The sequence below is a fragment of the Musca autumnalis genome, unplaced genomic scaffold (genome assembly GCF_047663935.1).
Source record: "Musca autumnalis isolate F117 unplaced genomic scaffold, ASM4766393v1 scaffold_3, whole genome shotgun sequence".
NCBI lineage: Eukaryota > Metazoa > Arthropoda > Insecta > Diptera > Muscidae > Musca > Musca autumnalis.
Window position 1 is genome coordinate 36409720 of NW_027411866.1, and position 22348 is coordinate 36432067.

The 22348-nt window shown below is 33.1% G+C and overlaps 2 protein-coding genes across 2 annotated transcripts; both read right to left on the reverse strand.

Annotated features, from left to right (window-relative positions):
* Positions 1-6192: 6192 nt before the first annotated feature.
* On the reverse strand, positions 6193-22215 carry LOC141398145 (uncharacterized). The gene is made up of 13 exons (XM_073975377.1): positions 21430-22215; positions 21219-21371; positions 20968-21164; positions 20865-20912; positions 20512-20800; positions 20244-20457; positions 20064-20181; positions 7919-8639; positions 7133-7869; positions 7017-7064; positions 6651-6939; positions 6379-6592; positions 6193-6307 (listed from the first exon to the last, which is right to left on the reverse strand). The coding sequence occupies exons 1-13, from the start codon at positions 21924-21926 to the stop codon at positions 6215-6217; spliced, it is 3618 nt and encodes a 1205-aa protein (XP_073831478.1). The 5' UTR covers positions 21927-22215; the 3' UTR covers positions 6193-6214.
* On the reverse strand, positions 9478-11829 carry LOC141399545 (uncharacterized). The gene is made up of 6 exons (XM_073978519.1): positions 10895-11829; positions 10552-10835; positions 10432-10479; positions 9933-10221; positions 9651-9864; positions 9478-9589 (listed from the first exon to the last, which is right to left on the reverse strand). Exons 1-6 carry the CDS (start codon positions 11458-11460, stop codon positions 9497-9499), a joined length of 1494 nt encoding a protein of 497 aa, XP_073834620.1. The 5' UTR covers positions 11461-11829; the 3' UTR covers positions 9478-9496.
* Positions 22216-22348: the final 133 nt, after the last annotated feature.

The window sequence follows — 22348 nt, forward strand, 5'->3', positions numbered from 1 at the left end:
AAGCTTAAGACCTTAGTAGTGATGGCTTCATTTCCATTATTCTAATAATTTAGTTATAAGTAAAAATATGAAATAAATAAAAGACCTCTCTGGAAACACTTTGCTTTTTTGCAACAAGTGTTCTCGGGGTCCCTATTACTACAGTACCAGTTTTTTTTTTTTCAGGGACAAGTCCATACTTCAAGAGAAAATGGCCCGAAAGCTGTAAAGAACACCTATGGCTACCATGCGTAGTGGCTGCTGCGCACGACAACTTTCGAATCGGATACAGCGTTGGTCCAAACTTTGTTTATCACAATATTTCTGCGAGCGTTTTATAAAGTTCGAAGATTGTGCTTTTCGGTCTACTCCTTCTGGTATTTTCCCCAAGACTTCAAGAATTTAAGCTAAAGTTGTATGCGCTATTTTCTTGAACAGAGCATCAGATTTGGTCCAAACTTTGGATTTAGTAATATTTTGTCCAAACTTAGTTTTAGCTCAAAAATGGACCATACTGGGGTAGCTCCCTCCATCCTTAGAAATCTTTTACTAAAGGTATTCCTTGTGTTTAGAGCGGTATTGTGTTTTTCGTGGGCAAGTCCATATTTCCTGAAAAAAGCTGAAAATTATACTGCGACGAACTGAAATGACAGGTGGGCGCAATAACTTTTAAAAGGAATAACTCCCAAAGTAAGATCAACTTCCAAAATGAACTATGTAGGTCCGGCAAATTTCTTCAGGTACCTCCTCCGCAACAATTCTGATCAATGATAAAATCCATATTTTGTATACGTCCGAAAATTACTACAAAATTCTGAAAAGCTCACAATACATAGATTTGTGTTAAAGTATTTTGGTTGTATAGCCGCTATTCGATCTGTCCATAGATGAAAGTTTCAGTTCCTGTCCGCAAAGCCGACTGATACTTGTTGAGATCATGACGAAGAAGAATCTGTTTCCGATCAGTTTTTGATTTCGTTTGTCGTCACAAAGTCCTTTGCCGATGAAGCAAAGAGGATCATTTTAGAAATGTGCATCCATTGAAAGTACTTCCTAAAATAAAATTCAAAAAGTAATCGACAGAAAAATCCGTGAAGATGAAATTCAATGTAATTTCGAAACATTGGAAATAATACGCAATAAATAAAATATAAACATTGATCTCAAGCTCAATAATCTTGATTTTATCAACATTCGAAAAGGTAGAAAAAAAAACATAAAAATACGACAGAAAATCCTTTTTTGTCCAATAGACATTTACTAATTTGTAGCAAGAAACCAGTTTCAAATAACCTCAACGACGACGGTGGAACAGAAATTATATCATAAAAATGGTTGATATAGTTTTTTTTTGCGTCAATTTGCAACGATTTTATATTTTATTGCTGTATTCATCTTATCAACATTTTTAAAAGCAAAAGATCGCAAGAATGTTTTTTCTAGATGTAGTTTATGAGCCAAAGTATTGGACGTAATATGCTACAAAGTTCAATAAATACAAATGAATTATTGTTCTGAACTCAGTAACACTTAAGAGCAGTACACATTGTCAGTTTTGAATGTCGATATTTCGCAGTTATCGATAACTGTCCAACCGTCCAGCAACCACAAAACATTTTGTGGTTGCATGATGAATGACAAAAATGAACGGCCACACTAGCAAGCACCAACAAAGCTGTCATTCAAAACTGGCAATGTGTACTCAGCTTTACAGTCAGCCTAAAACTACGATTAAACGCTTAAACAACGCCTTAAAACTTAACAACAATTATGCAGAAAATTGCTCAAAAAGCCTAACTTTTTAATTTTTTTAATATATTTTCAAATATGTTAAACAATACGTATATCAACGTAGTTAAATAATTCTCTGTAATACGTCCTCCAAATACTTTACATATTTCTTGAAAAATTTAAAACAGTTTAAAATTTTACTCAAAAATTAAAAAATGTGTAACATAAGCTAATATCCTATAGGAACAAAAATCATTTCGGGGGGCCCGGGCCCCCCCCCCCTGGCTACGTCGGTGATGGTAATGTGCAACATTTTAGAGAGTTTTATTGCAAAGTGCTTGCTGAACGACGAACTGAACTACTGAACTAAAAGAACGAACTAGTTCAATCAAAAGACCTGAACTAAAAAGATCGATCAGGTAAACGAACTAGAAAGCACAACTCTAGACCAGAGTGTTTCTTTGCGCACTTATCTATTTGAGCGAGCAATTGACACTTGGGTATAAAAAGTTTCTTGTTGAAAAACAAGAAACAAGGGAACTGATGAAGATCTGTGGCGAGATCTGAAACTATAGTCTTCCCTGCCTTACCCCTTGGTAAACATCGCCAATTTTTCCCACTAATAAATTAAAGTTGTTTTATTAAATATTGAAACAACGACTATGGGATTAAGACTGACTATTTTGAAAAACAAAATAAACGAATTTTTTATCGTTTACACATCGTAAATATTAGTCTTGGTTGATTAAAACCAACTTTGTGCATCTAAACAAATTTAATTTTCCGCCTTGTTTACAAATTTTTACATTTTAAATTATTTTTAATGTAGCAATTCACCGATGCATCTACCTTGTTTCTTGTGCCAGCTTGAAACTTTTGTATTTTCTAGGTCTGTGTTTACACACAAATTTCTCGGGAAAGTAAATTGATTTTTTTGGGAGAGAGCGGAGAGAAAAGAGATCCTCAATACTCTTTCCTACCCCCTATTGCCAGGGATGCCAGATAAGTTTGGTCGAAAATCGGCACTTTTCGGGTGCCAAAATCGGCAAAATCGGCAAAAATTTTTCAAAATCGGCAAAAAATCGGCAAATTAAAAAACATTTATTTCAGTTCAAATTATTGCTTTATTTAATAAGCATAAGTTTAAAAAATAACATTTTAAGTACAACAAAACAATTAACAATTCATAAACCAAGGCAATAATTCAAAATATGTATGAAAATAAATGGTTTTACCATATGCATATGTTGTATATATTTATAAGTACGTGTGTATATGAAATCAATATATTTTCAATTCAGTCAAGCTAAACAAAACGTATACAAATATTGTCTTAATAGGATAATTAATAAGGTGATTGTTTTTATACCCTCAGCATTTATGCTAACGAGGGTATATAACTTTCATACGTGCAAAATGTGATTCATCGAAATAATGGTTTTAGACCCCAAGTATGTTTGAACGAAATGTGTTTCAGACAATTTGGAGTCGCCCGTCTGTCTGGCTGACTGGTGCGCACGATAACTCTCGAACGGATGAACCGATTTTTTCCAAAGTTTGGCTTTCGTAATATTTTGTCCAAACTTAGTTTAAGTTCGAAGATGGGCATTATCGGTCAACTCCTTCAGGAACCTCTTCCACAAAAGTTCAAAAATGTTCGGAAAATTTGTGCGTACGATAACCCTTAAAGAGGGTAACCTATTTGGTCCATACTTTGCACATCTTGAAATGTCTACCAGACATAGATGAGGTTCCAATACGCACTCAATCGGTCCACTCCTTCGGGAACCTTCCACACAAAATTTCGGATAAGTTCAGTTTAGGGCCTGCTCTCGAATCGCTTCGGTTTTTGTTGCAACAATTTGTATACGCTGCCTCCATTATGACGGTAAAAGCTTTTTCAGGGGCATGTCCATACTTCATGAGAATATAGCCCGAGAGGTGTAAAAACCCCTATGGCACCAAATGTAGTAGCTGTAGAGCACGATAATTCTCGAACTGATCAACCGATTCCAAAAGTTATACGATGACCCACTGAAATGACTAGTGGACGCGATATCTATCGAAAAGATATAACTATCATATCGGTCCATTCCTTTAAGTACCACCTCCACAACACTTCGTCGGTGTCATGCTTAAGTGTTCCATACGCCATTTTTGACTTTTTGAGATACGGGTGGTTTCTAGGGTTTTCCGGTATGCTCTTTCTGAATTTCTAGTCGGCTTTCTCCTATCTGCTCTAGTTTCCGAGATATCCACGCCTCGAGGGGAAAACATACGCTTTTTGCACTTATGAAATTAATATTTTAAAAACATACAAATTTAAAAACACATTTCAAAAATCAGAATTTCAATTTTCGATTTAGAAGTATTTAATTTATTGAGGCCAATACGGAAAATTTTTTTTCACTTTGTTCCATGTGATTAACAATATTTCACATTTGTGTCATAAGTGCGGATATGGAACAAATCGACAAAAATTCCTTTTTTAAAAAAATCTCCATAACTTTTATATTCCAATACATATTTCTCTAAATTTTTGGAAATATGTTCTATATACTATTATTAATATTTCAAGTCGAAAATATAAATATTTGCTTTAGTCAGCTCCACACAGTTGTGACGCAAAACTTTAAAATGCGATTATCTCAAAACGGGCAAATGGCGTATGGAACACTTAAGCATGACACCGACGACTTTTGAATTTAAATTTTAATCCACATTTTTCGGCAAGTTCAAATGTCTAAAAATGGTCACAAAATTCTGAAAAGACTTTAAAAACATTCGATCTGTCCGTAGAAGAAAGTTTCAATTCACATAGTCTGAGGGTATAAATCTGTCAGCAAAGCCGACTGACACTTTCTTATTATTTGTACTGGAATTTTGAAAGTTTGGTTTACAATTAAATTCAATTTTTGTAATAAATATTTTGTAATAAATATTTGTAACAAATCATTTTTAATGACAACATTATAACAGTTAGACTTATTTAATTTTAAGTAGTCTTTAGTAAAGAGAATTCCTTCCATCGAGTCCCTAACTAATCGATTTCGGCACTTGTTTTTTTTTTTAAATTTACTTGGCTAGAAACTCTTTCCACATTTACTGAAGAATGTGGCAAGACTAAAATATGTTTAATAAATTTGGACAAAATAGGAAACAATGGTTCAGAATTTGCACATATTAATTCACACACTGTCATAATATGTTAAAAAATTTTATTATTATTAATCAAACTACTCTTGACGATATAGTTGTCTTTGTTATTGTACCAAATTAGTTCTAGCAACCACAATTTTCATACAAAACGGAAATTTTATGTGAACAAGTTGCCTTAACTAAAAATCGGCATTTTAGGGGTAAAAATCGGCAAATCGGCATTTCTATTTTTTTGGACTAAAAATCGGCAAAATGCCGATAAATCGGCAAATATGGCATCACTGCCTATTGCCTACCCCCAGTTTTTGTAAAAATGTTTATTCTTCTCACACGAATTGTCAAATTTTGTAGATCGATTTACTCGCCTTAGCGCAAATGTGAAACGCTGATTTTTGATTGAGGAATTCTTAACTTTATATAGAACGTGTCTACGAAGAATTAGGTCTGTATGTCATCTAGGGGCTGAGCTATGGATGACCAAATTATTACGAATATAGACGAACGAACAAAAAATAGTTGCAAAAACGGGGGGGGGGGGGGGGGGGTAAGCCTGACTATTTTGAAAAACAAAATAGAAGTCGTCATCCCAAATAAAAAATGCCAACCCTCCTAGTTTTAAAAAATCTCAACTTTCGGGTGTTGCAACCCTCAGAAGAAAGTGGGCATGTCTATAATCCAGACAGATTGTAAGAAACTATCGAACGAGTACTGACATTGACCCATCCTTCGTGCATCATAATGGCTGACTTCCGTATCGTCAGATGTTTGGCAAATGACTGCAAAGTCTGAATATATTGTGTTTCATAAAAAATGCAATTTTTAACGCAGATAAAAAGCAAACTTGTATCATTTTTATTTCTGATGCATTTAGTTGCATTTTCGAGGAACAATGCATGAGTGTGCAACTGAAGTATTTTGACGAAGTTTAAAAACTACAAAGAATCTGACGATACGGAAGTCAGCCAATATGTTTTTCAAACTTGAATCAAGTTCCAAGAGGGACTTCTTCCTGCACCTACTAGCGAAATTTGTACGTCTTTTGACTCTGATTACAATGATATATCGTCACCTGAAATGCCCAAAGAGGTAACCCTCAAAGGGTTATGTTGAGGGTTACGTCTTTGGGCATTTCAAGTGACGATATGTACATACATATTTTTCATGTGTAAATCCATACTTCTTGACATAGGGGTCTGAAAATTCTAAGAAATCCTACAACGACCAACTGAAATGGACGCTTGGCACGATAACAATCGACAGGAATGGCTCCTAATCCAGATTGATATAATTTTTTGGATCGCGTTAAAATTAGAAATATAGGAATAGATAATAATAATTGTAATATTTATTCTTTCTTAGAGCTAAACTTAAGTTTAAGATTCCTTATACTAATTTCGCGTTCTTCTAGATTTCGTTTGCGTGTTTCTTCATCATCGTTCTATAAAGAAAAAAAAAGGAAAAAAATTACATTTTATATATCATATTCAAATGACAAAAAATTCTTCTCACCTTATGAGTTGCATAATGGACACGCAAATCTCTGGCCATAGGAAACTGCAATGGACACAAATCACATTGATAGATATTATCTCCAACATGTTGCCTCATGTGCTTATTACAATCGTAGTTTTGGGCAAATGCACGATCACAATAACGGCAGGCATAGGGTTTCTCACCCGTATGCGTACGCATGTGACAACGTTGTCCATCGGCTGTAACAAAACTAAATATCATAAATTGAGATAGTGCTCTAAAATACCTAGTGCTCCAAATGTACCTACCTTAAATCACAATATTCACATCGATATTTTTTGATTCCCTGATGATATAAATTATGTTTCCTTAACATATAGGCAAAGTGAAAGGCAGCTCCACATGTTTCGCACACAAATGGTTTTTCTTTTTTATGTACATACATATGGACTGAAAGATCACTTGTACAGACAAAGGTTTTCGGACAATGCGGACATTGTCGGGTTTTGTCTCCCTTGTGACGCAACGTGTGGTTATACAAACAACTTGGACTTTTAAAACTTTTGCCACATTCACCACAAAGATAGGGCTCCTCGCCTGTTACAATAAAATCAAGGGGGGGTTATTATCGAAATATCGAACCAAACTAAAATTGAAACTGAAAGTACAATTACCTGTATGTGTGCGTACATGATTATTATATGCCGCTAAATGGGTATATACTATGGGAAAATTAAAAACTCCAAATTATTATACATTTGTAAAACTATAATATTCGAATTGTCCATACCCTTCTTACAAAATTTACATTCATGCCATTTTTTGGGTTGTCCGGTTACCTTCGATATATGTAGTGCTTTAAAGTGTTGCCTCCACATATCCAATGTATCTAGATCCTTATTGCATATCCAACAAGTAAATTTTCCATTATCATTCATTTCAGGTAACTTTTCAACGACATCATCCACATTCAGTTTTTCAATATCCTTGATAATCTTGCTAACTTTTCTCTTTTTCTTTCTTCGTGGAGGTTCTGCCTCCATTGACTGTTCATTGCTGGAAGAACAATTAGAATTGATTTTTTCATCCTCATTCATTTGAATTTCACTTTCAGCGGCATTGACCATATTCAATTCCTTTGAATCGTCAGCGGTTTTAGGCTCAATAGTTCTTCTAGTTTGTCTCTTTAGTTTACTTGGTAATGGTTCTGCTTCCCTTGACTGTTCATTGCTGGAAGAACAATTCGCATTGACTTTTTGATCCTCATTCATTTGACTTTCACTTTCAGCGGCATTGACCACATTCAGTTCTTTTGGATCCTCAGCAGTTTTAGGCTCCAAAGCATTACTAGTTCGTTTATTTCGTCTTCGTTTTCTTGGTTGCAGAAACGAATCCGAGTTATGTTTTTCATCCTCAACGACATTGTTCTCATTCAATTCCTCTGAATTCATAGGTTCCTTAGTTATTCTACAACGTTTCTTTCGTTGTCCTTCACTTTGTAATGGATCTTCTACTAACAGGTTATTCCTAACAAAACAATTAGAATCAATCAAAAGGTTTTATTACAAACACTCACCCTTCATCTGAGCTATTTCCATCTTGTTCATCATGATCATTCGTCCACCCAATATCAACCACTTCCTCAGATATTTGATATTCACGCTTTTCGATAATTGTAGTTGTATCCATATCATCATGATCTGATTCATGAATAACTGGTAATGAAATTTCAGTCTCATCATTTATAACATTTTCTTTTGGTCCTTGTTCATTGTTTTCCAGAGAATTACCAATACCATTTAACAATTTCTGTAACCTCTTATTTGCTTGTCTATACGATTCCATAAACTTGTTTATGGCTTGTAGTTCTTCAATACACTCCATACAAACTATTTTTGGTAATTTATCAAGGAAAGCAATTTTAATTTGAGGTTCTAATGCTGCTAACAGCTCCATTATTGTTGGGTTTGAGCTCCCAGAGCCGACATTATCAAGTAGAGGTTCATAAATGCATTTTACGGACACTTCAAATGCTCCTTCGCCATCGGCGCCAGCGGTAGTATTTTTGGTACATGTTCTACACAAGCTTAATATTGAAGAGCTACTGTTTTCACTTTTTTCATTCATTTCGAAAATAAACCTTTTTTTCTTATTAACTGAAAATAAATCTTCTGAAATAAACAATTTTATTTTGTAAACAAATTTCAGCTGTTTTATGCATACATACATACATATCATGGTACATATGTATGTATTTGCATTAGACAATAATTCAGGTAGATCGCTAAACAAAAATCCTATTTTAAAATAAAAGCTGTGTTCCTTTACTTACCTGAGGATACCATTTTTAACCTGCAAAGCGTTCCTTAACCCCGAAAAGTGGCAAAACTGGAAGCAATTTTTAAGAGAGTCAGAGGAGAGATAGCGGAAATGGCTTTCTCTTCTACCACAGGCTGCCAGCAAAATTTCTGCAGGTAAAAAAATGGCAGAACTGATTTTTCGACATTTGTTTGACGATTATTTCACAATGAAGAAGAAAATGGACGAAAAACAGAAGAAAAAACTGTAAAATAAAAGACGAAAATTGATTATTTATGTTTCTTTTTGACATTGCTACCAGATCCACCATTTTTCGTTCCTTTACTTTTCTGGTAAAACTCGTAATGAGAAAGAAATTTTGACACTTTTCTCTTTTACCACTTACCATTAAAAAAGTAAGTCCCAATTTACATTGGGCGAGTTTACTTGCGGCAATTGTCATTTTGTTGGAGAGAGAGGTGAGGCATATGGTAACCCTTTGCCTCTCAGCACCCTCTCTCACCTACAAACTGACAATTGCCGCAAGTAAACTCGCCTAATGTAAATTGGGACTAAAGGAACAAATCTTAAATTTTTGTAAAGCTTTTTTTCATCTAACAGGTTTTATAAAACATGTACCATTTAATAGTGCGGTTACACTAGAGTTTTTTGCCGGGTTAACCCACTTCGAGAGGATTTATTTGACGTTTGCGCTGTGGAATTGACATTTTAAACCGAAACCCACTTGGTAATCCGGTTAAGTGTAACCGGGATATTACTTCTGAATAGAGGGGATCACATTAGAAGTATCAAAGCAATAAACAATATAAACATTAATTATTTCTATTTTCATAATTTATTCTTTCTTAAAACCAAACTTAATTTTAAGATTATTAACTTCTATTGTACGGGCTTCCAGATTTCTCTTCCGTGTCTCTTCATTGTCGTTCTGTAAATTATATTATTATACATAAATCTTTTCTTTCAAATCAACTGCAAATGTCACCCACCTTATGAGTTGCAAAATGGACACGCAAATCTCTGGCCAAAGGGAAACGCAATGGACACAAATCACATTGATAGATATTTTCTCCAACATGCTGCCTCATGTGCTTATTACAATCGTTACTTTGGGCAAAGGCACGATCGCAGTAATGACAGACATAGGGTTTCTCACCCGTATGTGTACGCATATGACGACGTTGTTTTTCGGCAGTTACAAAACTAAACACAAGGAAAAGAATGTTACGTTTTGATTCGCAATTTTCAAAATACATTTTATTTCAACATACCGTAAATCACAATATTCACATGGATAATTTTTGATTCCCTTGTGATATAAATTATGTTTCCTTAGCATATAGGGCATGTGAAAGGCAGCTCCACAAGTGTCGCACACAAAGGGTTTGTCCTTTTTATGTACATACATATGACCGTAAAGACCACTGGCACAGACAAACTTTTTCGGACAATGTGGACATCGTACATTTTTCTCACCTTTATGACGTAACATGTGGGTATGCAAACTGCTTGCAACTTTGAAACTTTTACCACATTCAACACAGAGGAAGGGCTCCTCACCTGTAAAATAATATAAATGAAAATGAACTGTGTTTTCCTTGAAAAAAGTTAGTAAAAAGATGAAAATCACACTTCTATTGTGTACATGAATCTAATTTAAAATATCCGATGGCACCCTCAAAATTTAGATCATACAATTGAGCAACGTAACTGCACTTATTTTCTAAAAAAAATTATTAACGATAAAATTTAATATCAAGAGGACATTACCTGTGTGTGTGCGTACATGATTTCTATATTCTGTTATTTTCTTAACTACTGTAAGTAAAAAATTAAAATAATTATTAGAAAATAAAAAAACAAAGAGCTTTAAAGCATTTTTGAATTTACCTTTCCCACAAAATTCACATTCATAACTTTTCTTGCCTCTTTCAGCAGTAGTCTTTGATTTATGCTGCGTGCGAATGTGATGCCTCCATTTATCCATACTATCTAGAACCACATTACATTCTCGGCATGTAAATGTTTCATCCTCATTCATTTGGGGTTCAGGCTCTTCAGCAACATTAAATTCATTGTCATCTTCAAAATTCTTAGTCTCAATAACTCGACTACATCGTTTGTTTCGTCTTGGTTTTCTTGGCAGTTGGACTGTTTCCAGTAAGTCGTCATTACTTAAATAACAGTTTCAAGAATTTATTAAAATTCGAAGTATTTCGTAAGACATATTTACCTTTCCTCTATACCGCTCGCGCTATCATCACCACAATCCGTCCACTCTATATCAACCATTTCCTCTGTTGTTGTTTCATTGATATTTATAGTTGTTTCCTCCTTATGAATATCCAAATCATAGTTTACTGGCAACGAAGCATCAGCCTCTTCATTTAGAAATTCCTCAACATGTGTGTGTTCATCCTTCTCCGTTGTAGATTCAAATTCCAATGAGTTACTAATACCCTTTAGTAATTTCTGTAACCTCTCATTGGCTTGTCTATATGATTCCATAAACTTGTATATGTTTTGTAATTGTTCCATACACTCCATACAAACTATTTTTGGTAATTTATCAAGGAAACCAATTTTAATTTGTGGTTCTAATGTTGTTAACAGTTCCATTATAGTTGGGATTGAGTTCCCACAGCCGCCATTATTATCATTCAGAGGTTCATAAATGCATTTTACGGATGTTTTGAATGTGCCTTCTCCATCTGTGCCAGCAGTGTTTGTGGTACATGTTCTACACAATTCTTTTAAGCTTAATATGGAAGATATGCTGTTTTCGCAATTTTCATTCATTTCGAATATAAAACACTTTCTGAAATAAACAATATCAGCCAGCGTTGTTAGTATTGGGGATTTTTCCCCAAATTGGGGAATTTTTATTTGAAATGGGGAAAAAAATTTCGACTTGGGGAATTGGGAAAATGTTGAGGAAATCTGAAAAATATTTGGGGATTTTTGGGGAATTTCTTTTTTGACTTCAGATTATCTGATATTTTTAATTTCAGTACGTGAATAGTGGTAGCGCACGCGTGACGCACAAATAACATGCATCATATACTAACTGGTCACAGCTGTAATAATTTATGACAGATTTGAAGTGTTATTATGCGGTTCGACGACTGACAGCGTACTAGAACAGTGGGTTGAATTGAAATAACATTTTCCATCATTTCTACTTCTAAAAGGGACTTAACTGCAGAAATGATTTCTGGATTGATGGGCAATGATGAAATTTATTTAACATTCATGGCTCCAATTATAAAATAAATTTTGTAGTTAAATGTTGGGCGATATCGGACAGATAACCCGTTTTTTATTCCTACAAATTTGCTTTAATAATAAATGTCAGATAAATTAAAATGAACTTTGTGTTCCTTTTAAAATTTAAAGTGCGCCCAAAGACAAGAAAAAATTGAGAGCAAATTCAAATCAACCAATCCGATTTGAGTAAATTTGATGTATACAGACTGTTTTGCTTGAAATGGAATGGAAGATGTAGTAACAAATCCCTGGTAATGCGAACTTTATTCCTTATGTTTCTTAAAGTAAGGTATAACAAAAAGGGATTTTAAAGAAAAGGTGTAAGAACGGGCCTTAATCTATGTTTTCAAACCGATGCACACTGCTAATATGAATTTTTCCCTGTGCACTCGAATATTGAAACCATTTATAAAAATTAAGAAGATATAGTGGAATCGATTGAAAACGTCTCGGCATATTTACCATGAGGAGCCATGGACCTGGGATTTAATTTTGACTTGTAATTTTTTTTAGTAAACAATTATTAAAGTTGAAAAGACCTGTGCCGAATATCTTAAACGCTGTTAATACAATTGCTGAAACCGATGCCTACAAATATGTGTATTTTAAACTTACAAGCAATTTCACCCCAATATTTGCAGCAACTCACTGGGTCAACACAATTTTAGCTATATAAGAACCTTTTAAGAACCAGTTGTCAACACAAAAATATCCACGGATGTTTACGAATCGCAATGGAGAAAGTTATCATTCGTAAATTTGAGATGGTTTTAAATATGCTTCCCGTTCCAACAAGTAATTTTTAAGTAGAGTCTTCTATTTTGAACCATATTCAGAAATAAATTGCAATACTAGTTACCAGAATAAAAAATCAATTTTCTAACAACTCTATTTGTTGTAGAAATTTTGACCCACATTAAGAAATTTTACAACTCTGTCATTATAAAATTTATATAAATCCAATGAGACTAATGATTCTGAATCACTTGATAGTGAAGTTTTCAATATTGTAATTAAACTCATATATAAGCGTATAAAATACTATACAAGTTTAATGTTATGAATTTCAATAGTAAAATAAAACTACTTTCGATTTTTTGTAATTATTTGTTAAAAAAATTTTGGGGATTTTTTTGAGGAAATTCAATAAAATCTGGGGAATTTTGGGGAAAAGTTTTGGACAAGTTGGGGAAAAGAGGCTAAAAAATACTGGCAACGCTGATATCAGCTGTTTTATATGTATATGAATTAAACAATAATCAAGGTAGGTGAATATTTTTAGTTTTGAGCATGGCAGAACTACCAGGTAGTGGTATCACACCAGCTGATCGAATATGAAAAGTCAAATCCCTTTATAAAAAAATTATTTTTGTTGTAATTTCCCCAACAACATAAAGAAAGTTTTGACATAACATATTCAAAATTTTACGATGCCACTACCTGGGTAATTGTGCCATGGTTTTGAGTCATTTCAAAACTGAGTCCCGGGCCACACTAGAGTAATTTCAATGAAATGTTTACATGAAACTTTGCATTTTTGGGAAAAATGCATAATTTCAAGAATCTAGTTACACGGTTTCATGTGTTCTGCAATTTTGCTTTGTTACAATATTCTTATGAAACAAACAGACCGTTTTATTTTACATTTTCTTTTACTTCCATGTCAAAATTTCAGTGAAATTACTCTTAAGCTGAAAACACATCCAGCGTTTGAGTAAAGTTTTTTGTCATTTCTAGTAGAAGAATAAAGAAAAATTTAAACTTGACAGCACTTTGTCATTTATTCATTTACCAGAAATGACACAAAATTTTACTCCAACGTTGGATGTGTTTAGGGCATCAGTGTATCAGTGTGGCCCGGGATAAACAAAGGAGAAGTGCAGCCAAGTTCGAATTTGTCTTTATTTTAGATCTGTCTGTGGCTCAATTTTGTTTCTTTGAAAATGTGAAATGAAACAATGTATAAAGGAAATAAATGCCAATGAAAAAAACTATAAAGGAAATATTTTTAATTTCAAATGTTCATAGAACAAGAATCCAGCCACTGGCTACCCTAAAATTTGCAACAATAGGTCTGTACGATAACTCAAAAGTTTGTACAAATTTGTACAAACTTACAAAATGCTGTTCGATAACAAACTTGTTCAGTAAAAGAGAAATGAGAAGTACTTGTAAGAACTTGCAAATACTTTTTACTTGCAAAGTTATCGAACAGGCATAATTTGTACCAATTGTTGCTGGAAGTCGTCTGTTAACACAAAAGTCCACCAAAAGATAGCGATCCGAGAGAGACATTTTGACAGTTCTTTTAATTTATTTATTTGTCTAACATTATAGCGGTGGTGCTCAAAATATTTTGTGCATTAATATCTCTGAGCGAGTCTTTCCTTTGTAAACCACGACAGATGAGAATAAAGAGAAAATATGTTGTTGTTGGACAAATTTCTTCTAGCAACTTCCTAATAGCAAGCACTTGCAACTCTTCTTCTTCCTGAAAACAATCAATCAGCTGTTTTTAATTGTTCGGTTATTTATGTTTGTGAAAATTAAAAACCATTTTATTGTGGAAATAGCAAGCCTAATTGTATAGTGTTTTTTGAGAATAAAGCTGTAAAGAGGAAAAATTCCTTTTTTTGGACCATTTTCTTTTTTATTTTTAATAAAATATAAATTGTTTTCTTGCTTTGTTTCTTTTAATGGCGGACAAATTGTTCTGTTTTGCCAAGTCAGCTGAATTCTTGTGGGTTTTTCTGAGAAGGTGTCTGCTTACTTTTTACAGTTTTCTTGCAAAAGAAATAAAAACTCCTTAACCAGACTAGAGATGGGCGCGTGCCTAAAAAATTAGGCACGAACATGCACGAACACGGACCAAAATTTTTATGCACATTCACGCACAAACACGGCGTTTTTCGAGAAGGCACGAACACGCACACTCACGCACGAAATTACAAAAAAGAAAAATAGGTGTACATTTATTTGTTCAAAAAATATTCATATGTACTTCTAATTTTTCCTTTTTATTTAATTTCTATTCTCATCTAAAAACATTATTTTGTCCAAGTTAGAACTCAAAAGTCTAGTACGTCTTTCGTTGAGAATATTTCCAGACGTGGAAAAAATTTTTCGCTCGTTGCTGAGCTGACGGGTATAGCCAAAAATTTCCTGGCTAATTGTCTAAAATATTTTATATTATACTGTTTACAAACGATACGGCACTTGATAATATGTATCAATTTCTGTAACAATTGGAGACTTTTGCATTTTTCGTTTTTTTTTTTTTTTAAATTTTGATCCAAAAACTCTAAAAATTCGTGCAAATGTAGCATTGTAATTTCCTGCCCATCCATAGACTAGTAAAAGAGTACAGTGATTGACTCACAGACTGACTAACTGTTTCATTAACGCCCACACGAAACGGCTGAAGCTAGAAACTTTAAATTTTGGGTGAGTGTTACTCTTGATCCGACGGTGTCAGATAAGAATGGGTTTTTTGAAATTCGAACTCGAACGGTACGAAAAGTACTAAAAGGTACTAATTATTGTATTAGGCGAACCGGTACAGCTAAAATTGTGAGATTTGGAATAAGGGTCACTGATGGAGAGATAGAAAGATATACCAAAGGACTTTTGGAAATTCGACCCATAAGTGTACGAAGTGTACTAAATTTAGTACCAATTGTATAAGTTCAAATGATAGAGCTGGAAACTTGAAATTTGGAATTAAGACTGCTGTTGTATGTAATATAATTGTAGTTTTTTGAGTTAGTTTTTATCCGTACTTATGTATACGAAAAGTACTAGATGGTACTAAATTTTGTACAAATTGGATTTGGGTGAACGACAAGAGCGGAAACCTAAAATTTGGAACTAATATTGCTGTTAGAGTGTAGGATAGATATAGTTGTTATGTAGTTATGTATAAGAAAGTACCAAATGGTACTAAAATTGGTACAAATTTGATTTGGATCAACGGATAAAGCTGGAATCTTAAAATTTATAATTTTAATTAATCTACAGGATTGATATATAGGGGTAGGTTTAGAAATTCGTACTTATGTGTACTAAATGGTACTAAAATTGATACAACTTGGAGGAAAGGATAAAGCTGGAATTCTGATATTATATGCCATTTAGATATGACACCATTAGCCGGATTTAGCCCATTATCAGGTTTTATTTGCTAAATCCAGCCAAAATCTACCAGATTTCCCATACAAAAATAAATCCTCCTATTGAGTGGATTTGTTTTAAATCTGGCATAAATCCTCGTATACAACTCTGTTTTTTGCAACATGTTGCAAGAAAATACAAAAAGTTGCAAGCTGGCACAAGAAACAAGGTAGATGCATCGGTGAATCGCTACACTAAAAATAATTTAAAATGTAAAAATTTGTAAACAAGGCGGAAAAATAAAATTTGTTTTGATGTACAGAGTTGACTTTAATCAGCCAAGACTAATATTTATGATGTCTAAACGATAAAATAATTCGTTTATTTATTTTAGATGTGCAAACTGCGATAAAATAATTCTTCATTTGCTCTTTAGTTAGCATTAGTAGCATAATGTGCTAACATTTTCAGTATTATACAATAAATTTGTAATTTGACGTATGTTTTTTGAGACGAATTGAATTTAAAAAATTCGTTTGACGTTTCAAATTCGTTCAGATGGGCTGATGCATCTACCTTGGTAATTGTGCTATGAACAAAAATCAGCTGACTGCCATTTAAATCCTCCATGGTACAATAATACAGGTAGCATTATCAAGCCAGCTGATGGTAACATAATGTGTCAATTGCACTGAATTGATGTCAAATTTTGACATCTTATGTTACCAACAATTGCCGATGCGGCTACCTGTGTATTTGTACCATGAAATCCTCCACAATGTATATCTAAATGCAATGAGATTTGTACTGGATTTATTAAATCCAGTCGAGGATTTATGGCTAGTCTAAATGAGCTATTAGAGTCACTGCTGGTGCGTAGGGTTAAGAAAGGGAGGTTGATTTTGACATAGGTACTATAAGTTTGCAAATTTAGGATTATGGAATTTGGAATAAATGTCAGTGTTGTCAATGTCGTGCAATAAGTGCACGAAAAGTAGTAATAAGCTCATTTTACACTTGCCCTTAAAACAGGTGTTTTGGGAGTTTACGTCATTTATTTGACAGATAGTGCATGGAATTGACAAGTTAAATGATGCATGTTTTATAAAACATGTTAAGTGTGGAATGAGTTTTAGGCCATGTTTATAATAAAGCTTTTTGTAAGGGTTATCCTTTTTTGTGAGGATTTATTTGAAATATAAGCAATGAAATTGACATTTGAAACCCAGTGGGTTTGTTAAATCCGTTTATATATAAACGTACTATTAGGCAGGTTATAAATCGAATTTTACAATTTGAATTTTTTTTTTCATATTTTACTTTATGAATATTCAATAACAATGCTCAATATATGAACGGGGTACATAAAAAATCTGTTTGCATCCTCCTTTTCGCTAACGAAGTAGCGGGCACGTGCTAGTAGACTAATAACAGTATAGAAAAAGAAATCTTCTCACCTAAATTCCCTTACTGAGTGAGAATTGAGTTAGTCAGCTATGCACTCAATTTTTAAAATGGTAATAACTATAAATTTTTTCACTATTTTATCTAGTAAAAGACAATATTATGTGGCCGGATCTACATCTTCATAAAAAAATATTCAACAAAATATTGCACTTTACCCCAAAACATTGTGCAATTGAGTGACAACGCTGCGCAATTTCCGTAAGGGCGACACCTACAAAAAACAAGGACTTATTGCTTATTATTAGAAAACTCTATGTTCCCACTTTGTATATCAAGTAACATTGCTTTTACATTAGCTAATAAAAAATTAATATCATTAAATGGCTTAAATAAAAACGTCCATAAAAAATGTGTCATGTTGGTACAAAGCGTTTAAGCAATGATTGTTTAGTTTTGCTTTCAAATCGTTCATGAATTGAGAGTCAATGGTATCAATTGAGCAGACTTTCAAAAGCTTTTTAAGGCCTCGACACATAAGAAGCATGGCATTCTTGCTTAAGTCATATCTGGTAAATGACTAAACACCAAGTTCGACCTAATTCCAATGTGATTCTGAAATCTTCGTCTTTAGTCATTTACCAGATATGTGCAACAATGCCATGCTTCTTATGTGTCGAGCTTCTCTCATGAGCAAAACAAATGACAAACAAACATCGTATTTTTTCACTCATACTCTGGCCTCTCGATAACAAAACGGCAATAAGTACCAGACTAAAAAAACGAAGCAAATCATTTTAGGAATATTTTGGTCGGTTTTATTCTTGTTCGTTTTTAGTGTTTAGTTTGGTCTCTTGCACGACTTCTAAAGGGAGACCAAAAATTTAGCACGATCGTGTCACATAGTGCAGATCGTGTTTAGTCGTGTCGTGCAAAACCGTGCCGAACAAAAAAACACGATCACGCACGGCCAAAAATGTATTCCGGCACGACACGCACAAACACGGCGTTTTTCGAGAAGGCACGAACACGCACTACTCACGGCACGACACGCGCCCACCTCTAAACCAGACAGACCTTTTTTTAATACCAGAAATGAGGCAAAGCTTTTCGGCTTAAAGCTGAAAACACATACAACGTTTGGGTAAAGTTTTGTGTCGTTTTGGCCGTTTTTACACTGTTGGGCATGATGCCGAAAAATTCAAATTCATTTGAAATATATGCCGACAAACAGATAAACGCTGGACTTTGGTGTCGTCGTCGCCCTGTTGTTGTTGTTTTTTTCTCGACGCCCAACGCAAAACTTTAATCAAACGTTGTATCTGTTTTCAGCTTGAGGTCTTCGGCATAATGGCTCAGTTGAGCGTCATTCTTAAGCGCTCGGCACACACGATGCGTTGAGCGTTGCGGCACAACAACCACATGAAAACTTCAAGAACAAACTTGGCATCACTTACACATTTTCATGTGGTTGTTGTTTTCAACGCATGACGCGACTCGCAACGGACCGATGTGCCGGGGCCATTAGCGTTAAAAGCAACCTACATGAAATTTTCAAAAGAAAACATTGTATTCTTTAACAATATTTTTTCAAAACGTAGTTTATTTAAAAGTATTTTTTATAAACGTGGATATGTTTAAAAATACTTTTTCAAAGCATTTATTTAAAAAAATTTTTTCCTAACGAGGACTTTCTAAAATTTTTTTAAATTATGTTTCTAAAACGTGGTTTTATTAAAAAATATTTTTCAAAACGTGGTTTTATTTAAAAATTATTTTTAAAACGTGGTTAAATTTAAAAATATTTTTAAAACGTGGTTATATTTAAAATTATGTTTTTAAAACATGGTTTTATTTAAAAATATTTTTTTCAAAACGTGGTTTTATTCAAAATTATGTTTCTAAAACGATGTATTATTTAAAATTATGTTTCTAAAACGATGTATTATTTAAAGTTATGTTTCTAAAACGATGTATTATTTAAAATTATGTTTCTAAAACGATGTATTATTTAAAGTTATGTTTCTAAAACGTGGTTTTATTTAAAAATATTTTTTCAAAACGTGGTTTCATTTAAAAATATTTTTTCAAAACGTGGTTTCATTTAAAAATATTTTTTCAAACGTGATTTTATTTAAAAATACATTTTTCAAAACGTGGTTTTATTTTTTTTTCAAAACATGGTTTTATTTAAAAATATTTTTCAAAACGTGGTTTTATTTAATTTTTTTAAATGGTTTTATATATTTTTTTTTAAACATGACAGTTCTTTAACTGATAGCTTAAAACATGGTTTTATTAAAAAATATTTTTGTAAAACATGGTTTTATTTGAAAATATTTTTGTAAAACGTGGTTTTATTTAAAAGATCTTTGTAAAACAAAAATAAAGATGCTAATTATAAATGTTTACTTGTGGTTATTTCTTAATTTCACATGTAGTAGCCAAAGAACGATCAACATTTTCTTCATTTTTATTTTCATGATTTATTCTGAACATAATATAATTGAATTATTTTTAATACTATGCACAATATATATGTATGTACATGCAATATAATATATATACAGCATGGAATACATTATTTTTAGAGAATAAATAGTTCACTTAAAATATCTAGCTATCTAAAACTTTTGTATAATTCTTTAATTCCTTCTTTAGTCCATAATTTGTTTTAAGATTATTTATTTCAATTGCACGTGCCTCCAGATGTCGTTTACGGGTTTCTTCATCATCATTCTACAAAGAATATAGGAAAATTGTTTTTTTTTAGTGAAGTACATAAATAGCTAAGTTATTACCTTATGAGTAACAATATGATTACGCAAATCCCTGACCAAGGGGAAACGCAAAGGACACAATTCACATTGATGAACATTCTCGCCAACATGTATTTTCATGTGCGTAATACATTGAGTACTTTGGGCAAATGGACGTTCACAATAACAACATGTATACGGTTTTTCACCTGTATGTTTGCGCATATGACGTTTTAGTCTCGAGGCCGTTACAAAGCTAAAATATGATGCAAATAATAACATGTTATTATTATAGAAACATTTAATATACCTCATATCGCATTCATCACAAGCAAAATTTTTTACATCCTGGTGAAACAGACTATGCTGTCGCAGCATTGTTGCTCTGTGAAATGCCGAACCACATATATCACAAACGAAAGGTTTCACTTTATTGTGTACCATCATATGAGAATAAAGTCCACTTCTGCAAACAAATTTTTTGGGACAAATTGGGCATTGTACGGTTCTCTCTCCCTTATGGCGCAGCATATGAGCACGCAAATTACGTATGGCTTTAAAACCTTTACCACAATCTGAACATAGGAAGGGTCTGTCGTCTGGATTAAAATCAAATAATTTTATTCTACGTACTAATTTGGTTCTAGGGTCATTTATACTCACCTCTATGTGTGACTTGATGCTCTCTGTATGAACGACTTTTGATAAATACTATAAATATAAAAAATGTTAGTAAAAAAAGAAAAGCATTTCATGAACTTTTTACCTTTTCCACAAAATTTACATTCATAATCCTTTTTCTTTCTTCCGGGAGGTTTCTTCCCTTTCTGTTTGGCCTGTTTGGTAGATAATTCGTTTTTATTGCGTGAAGTATTCTTTTGGACACTATCTAAATTATCAGTGGAGTCAAAAATATTTTTTGGTTCAACATCTTCCTCTATATACTCCATTAAATTTTGCGTCCTGAAAAGAAATGCATATTTTTGGTAAAAAGCTAAGCCACTAAAAAATGTTTACCTTATTTTCAAGTTATTGCTGTTGTTTACATCATTTACCTCTTCTTCGTCAGTTAATTTATCTGAATTTTCATCTTGATCCTTTGAAGTAACCATTTCTGTACACGAAATCTTATCAAGATTATCCAAACTACTGTCTAGTAAATTATCAATTCTAAAATAATAATTTTATTAAAATTTACGTTTTATAACAAACAAACCCGTTTTCTAACATTGTGTTGAGGTCATTGTTGCTGTTATCACCATTTGTCCAATCTATACTTGTCTCCGATTTCTCATCTGTATCCTTTTGGTGGCCATTGATATTCGGCGTTATATTCCTTGGACCCTCATCCTTACTTTCTTGCAAGCGAGACTGTAATACTTCTTCATAATCCGACTCATCAAATTTCTCAATGTTATCACATAAACTAAGCAGCTTCTTATTGGCTTCTTTATATGTTATCATAAATTTATGGATTTTTATTAATTGTTTAATACACCTACTGCACACCATCTTTGGTAAATTATCTTGGAATGTAATTTTAATTTGTGGTTCTATTGCTGTCAATAGTTTCATTACTGTTGGGCTATTGGAAGCTTCACTTAAACGTTCGAAAATGTTCATCGCTGCAATTTCAGATCTACCGTCAATTTTAATATCGGCAGTACATGTTCTACATAAGTTTTGTATGGAATATTTGGTAAATGGAGTTGTGATCTCGTCCATTTTATTCCTGGTGAAAACAATTAAAATGTTTATGATGTTTATGTGTGGAAATATGGTAAACAAAACAAATACATAAAATCAGCTGATACATGAAATGTACCTTGAACTGATAACAGCTATTATGGAGTTGTGTGGCAACAACTCAAGTTCGTTATATTAGGTCTGTACGATAACTTTCCTAGAAACAATTATAGTACGTTTATATATAACCGGATTTAACAAACCCACGGGGTTTCAAATGTCAATTCCATTGCTTATCGAAAAAGGTTTTGCAAAAACTTACAAGAAAGTAGCAACTGTTTCCAAATTTGTATGAAATAAGAAAAATACCTTTTTGTTATGTCAGTCCTTTTTATCAAACCCGGGCATTCTCGTTGCTAGGACGGCTTGCTAATCATTGCACCCATTGGTTTTAACCAATA

Bases quoted from the DNA above. Each gene is read 5' to 3' on its own strand.
- LOC141399545 (XM_073978519.1), bottom strand. From the start codon at position 11,460: ATGAATGAAAATTGCGAAAACAGCATATCTTCCATATTAAGCTTAAAA. The intron at 10,836-10,894 runs GTAAATATGTCT...CTGTTATTTAAG, and splicing joins GCGAGCGGTATAGAGGAAAG to TAATGACGACTTACTGGAAA. The intron at 9,590-9,650 runs GTGGGTGACATT...TATAATTTACAG, and splicing joins TCCATTTTGCAACTCATAAG to AACGACAATGAAGAGACACG.
- LOC141398145 (XM_073975377.1), bottom strand. From the start codon at position 21,926: ATGGACGAGATCACAACTCCATTTACCAAATATTCCATACAAAACTTA. The intron at 20,801-20,864 runs GTGAGTATAAAT...ATTTTAATCCAG, and splicing joins GCATCAAGTCACACATAGAG to ACGACAGACCCTTCCTATGT. The intron at 6,593-6,650 runs GTAGGTACATTT...TATGATATTTAG, and splicing joins TGTGAATATTGTGATTTAAG to TTTTGTTACAGCCGATGGAC.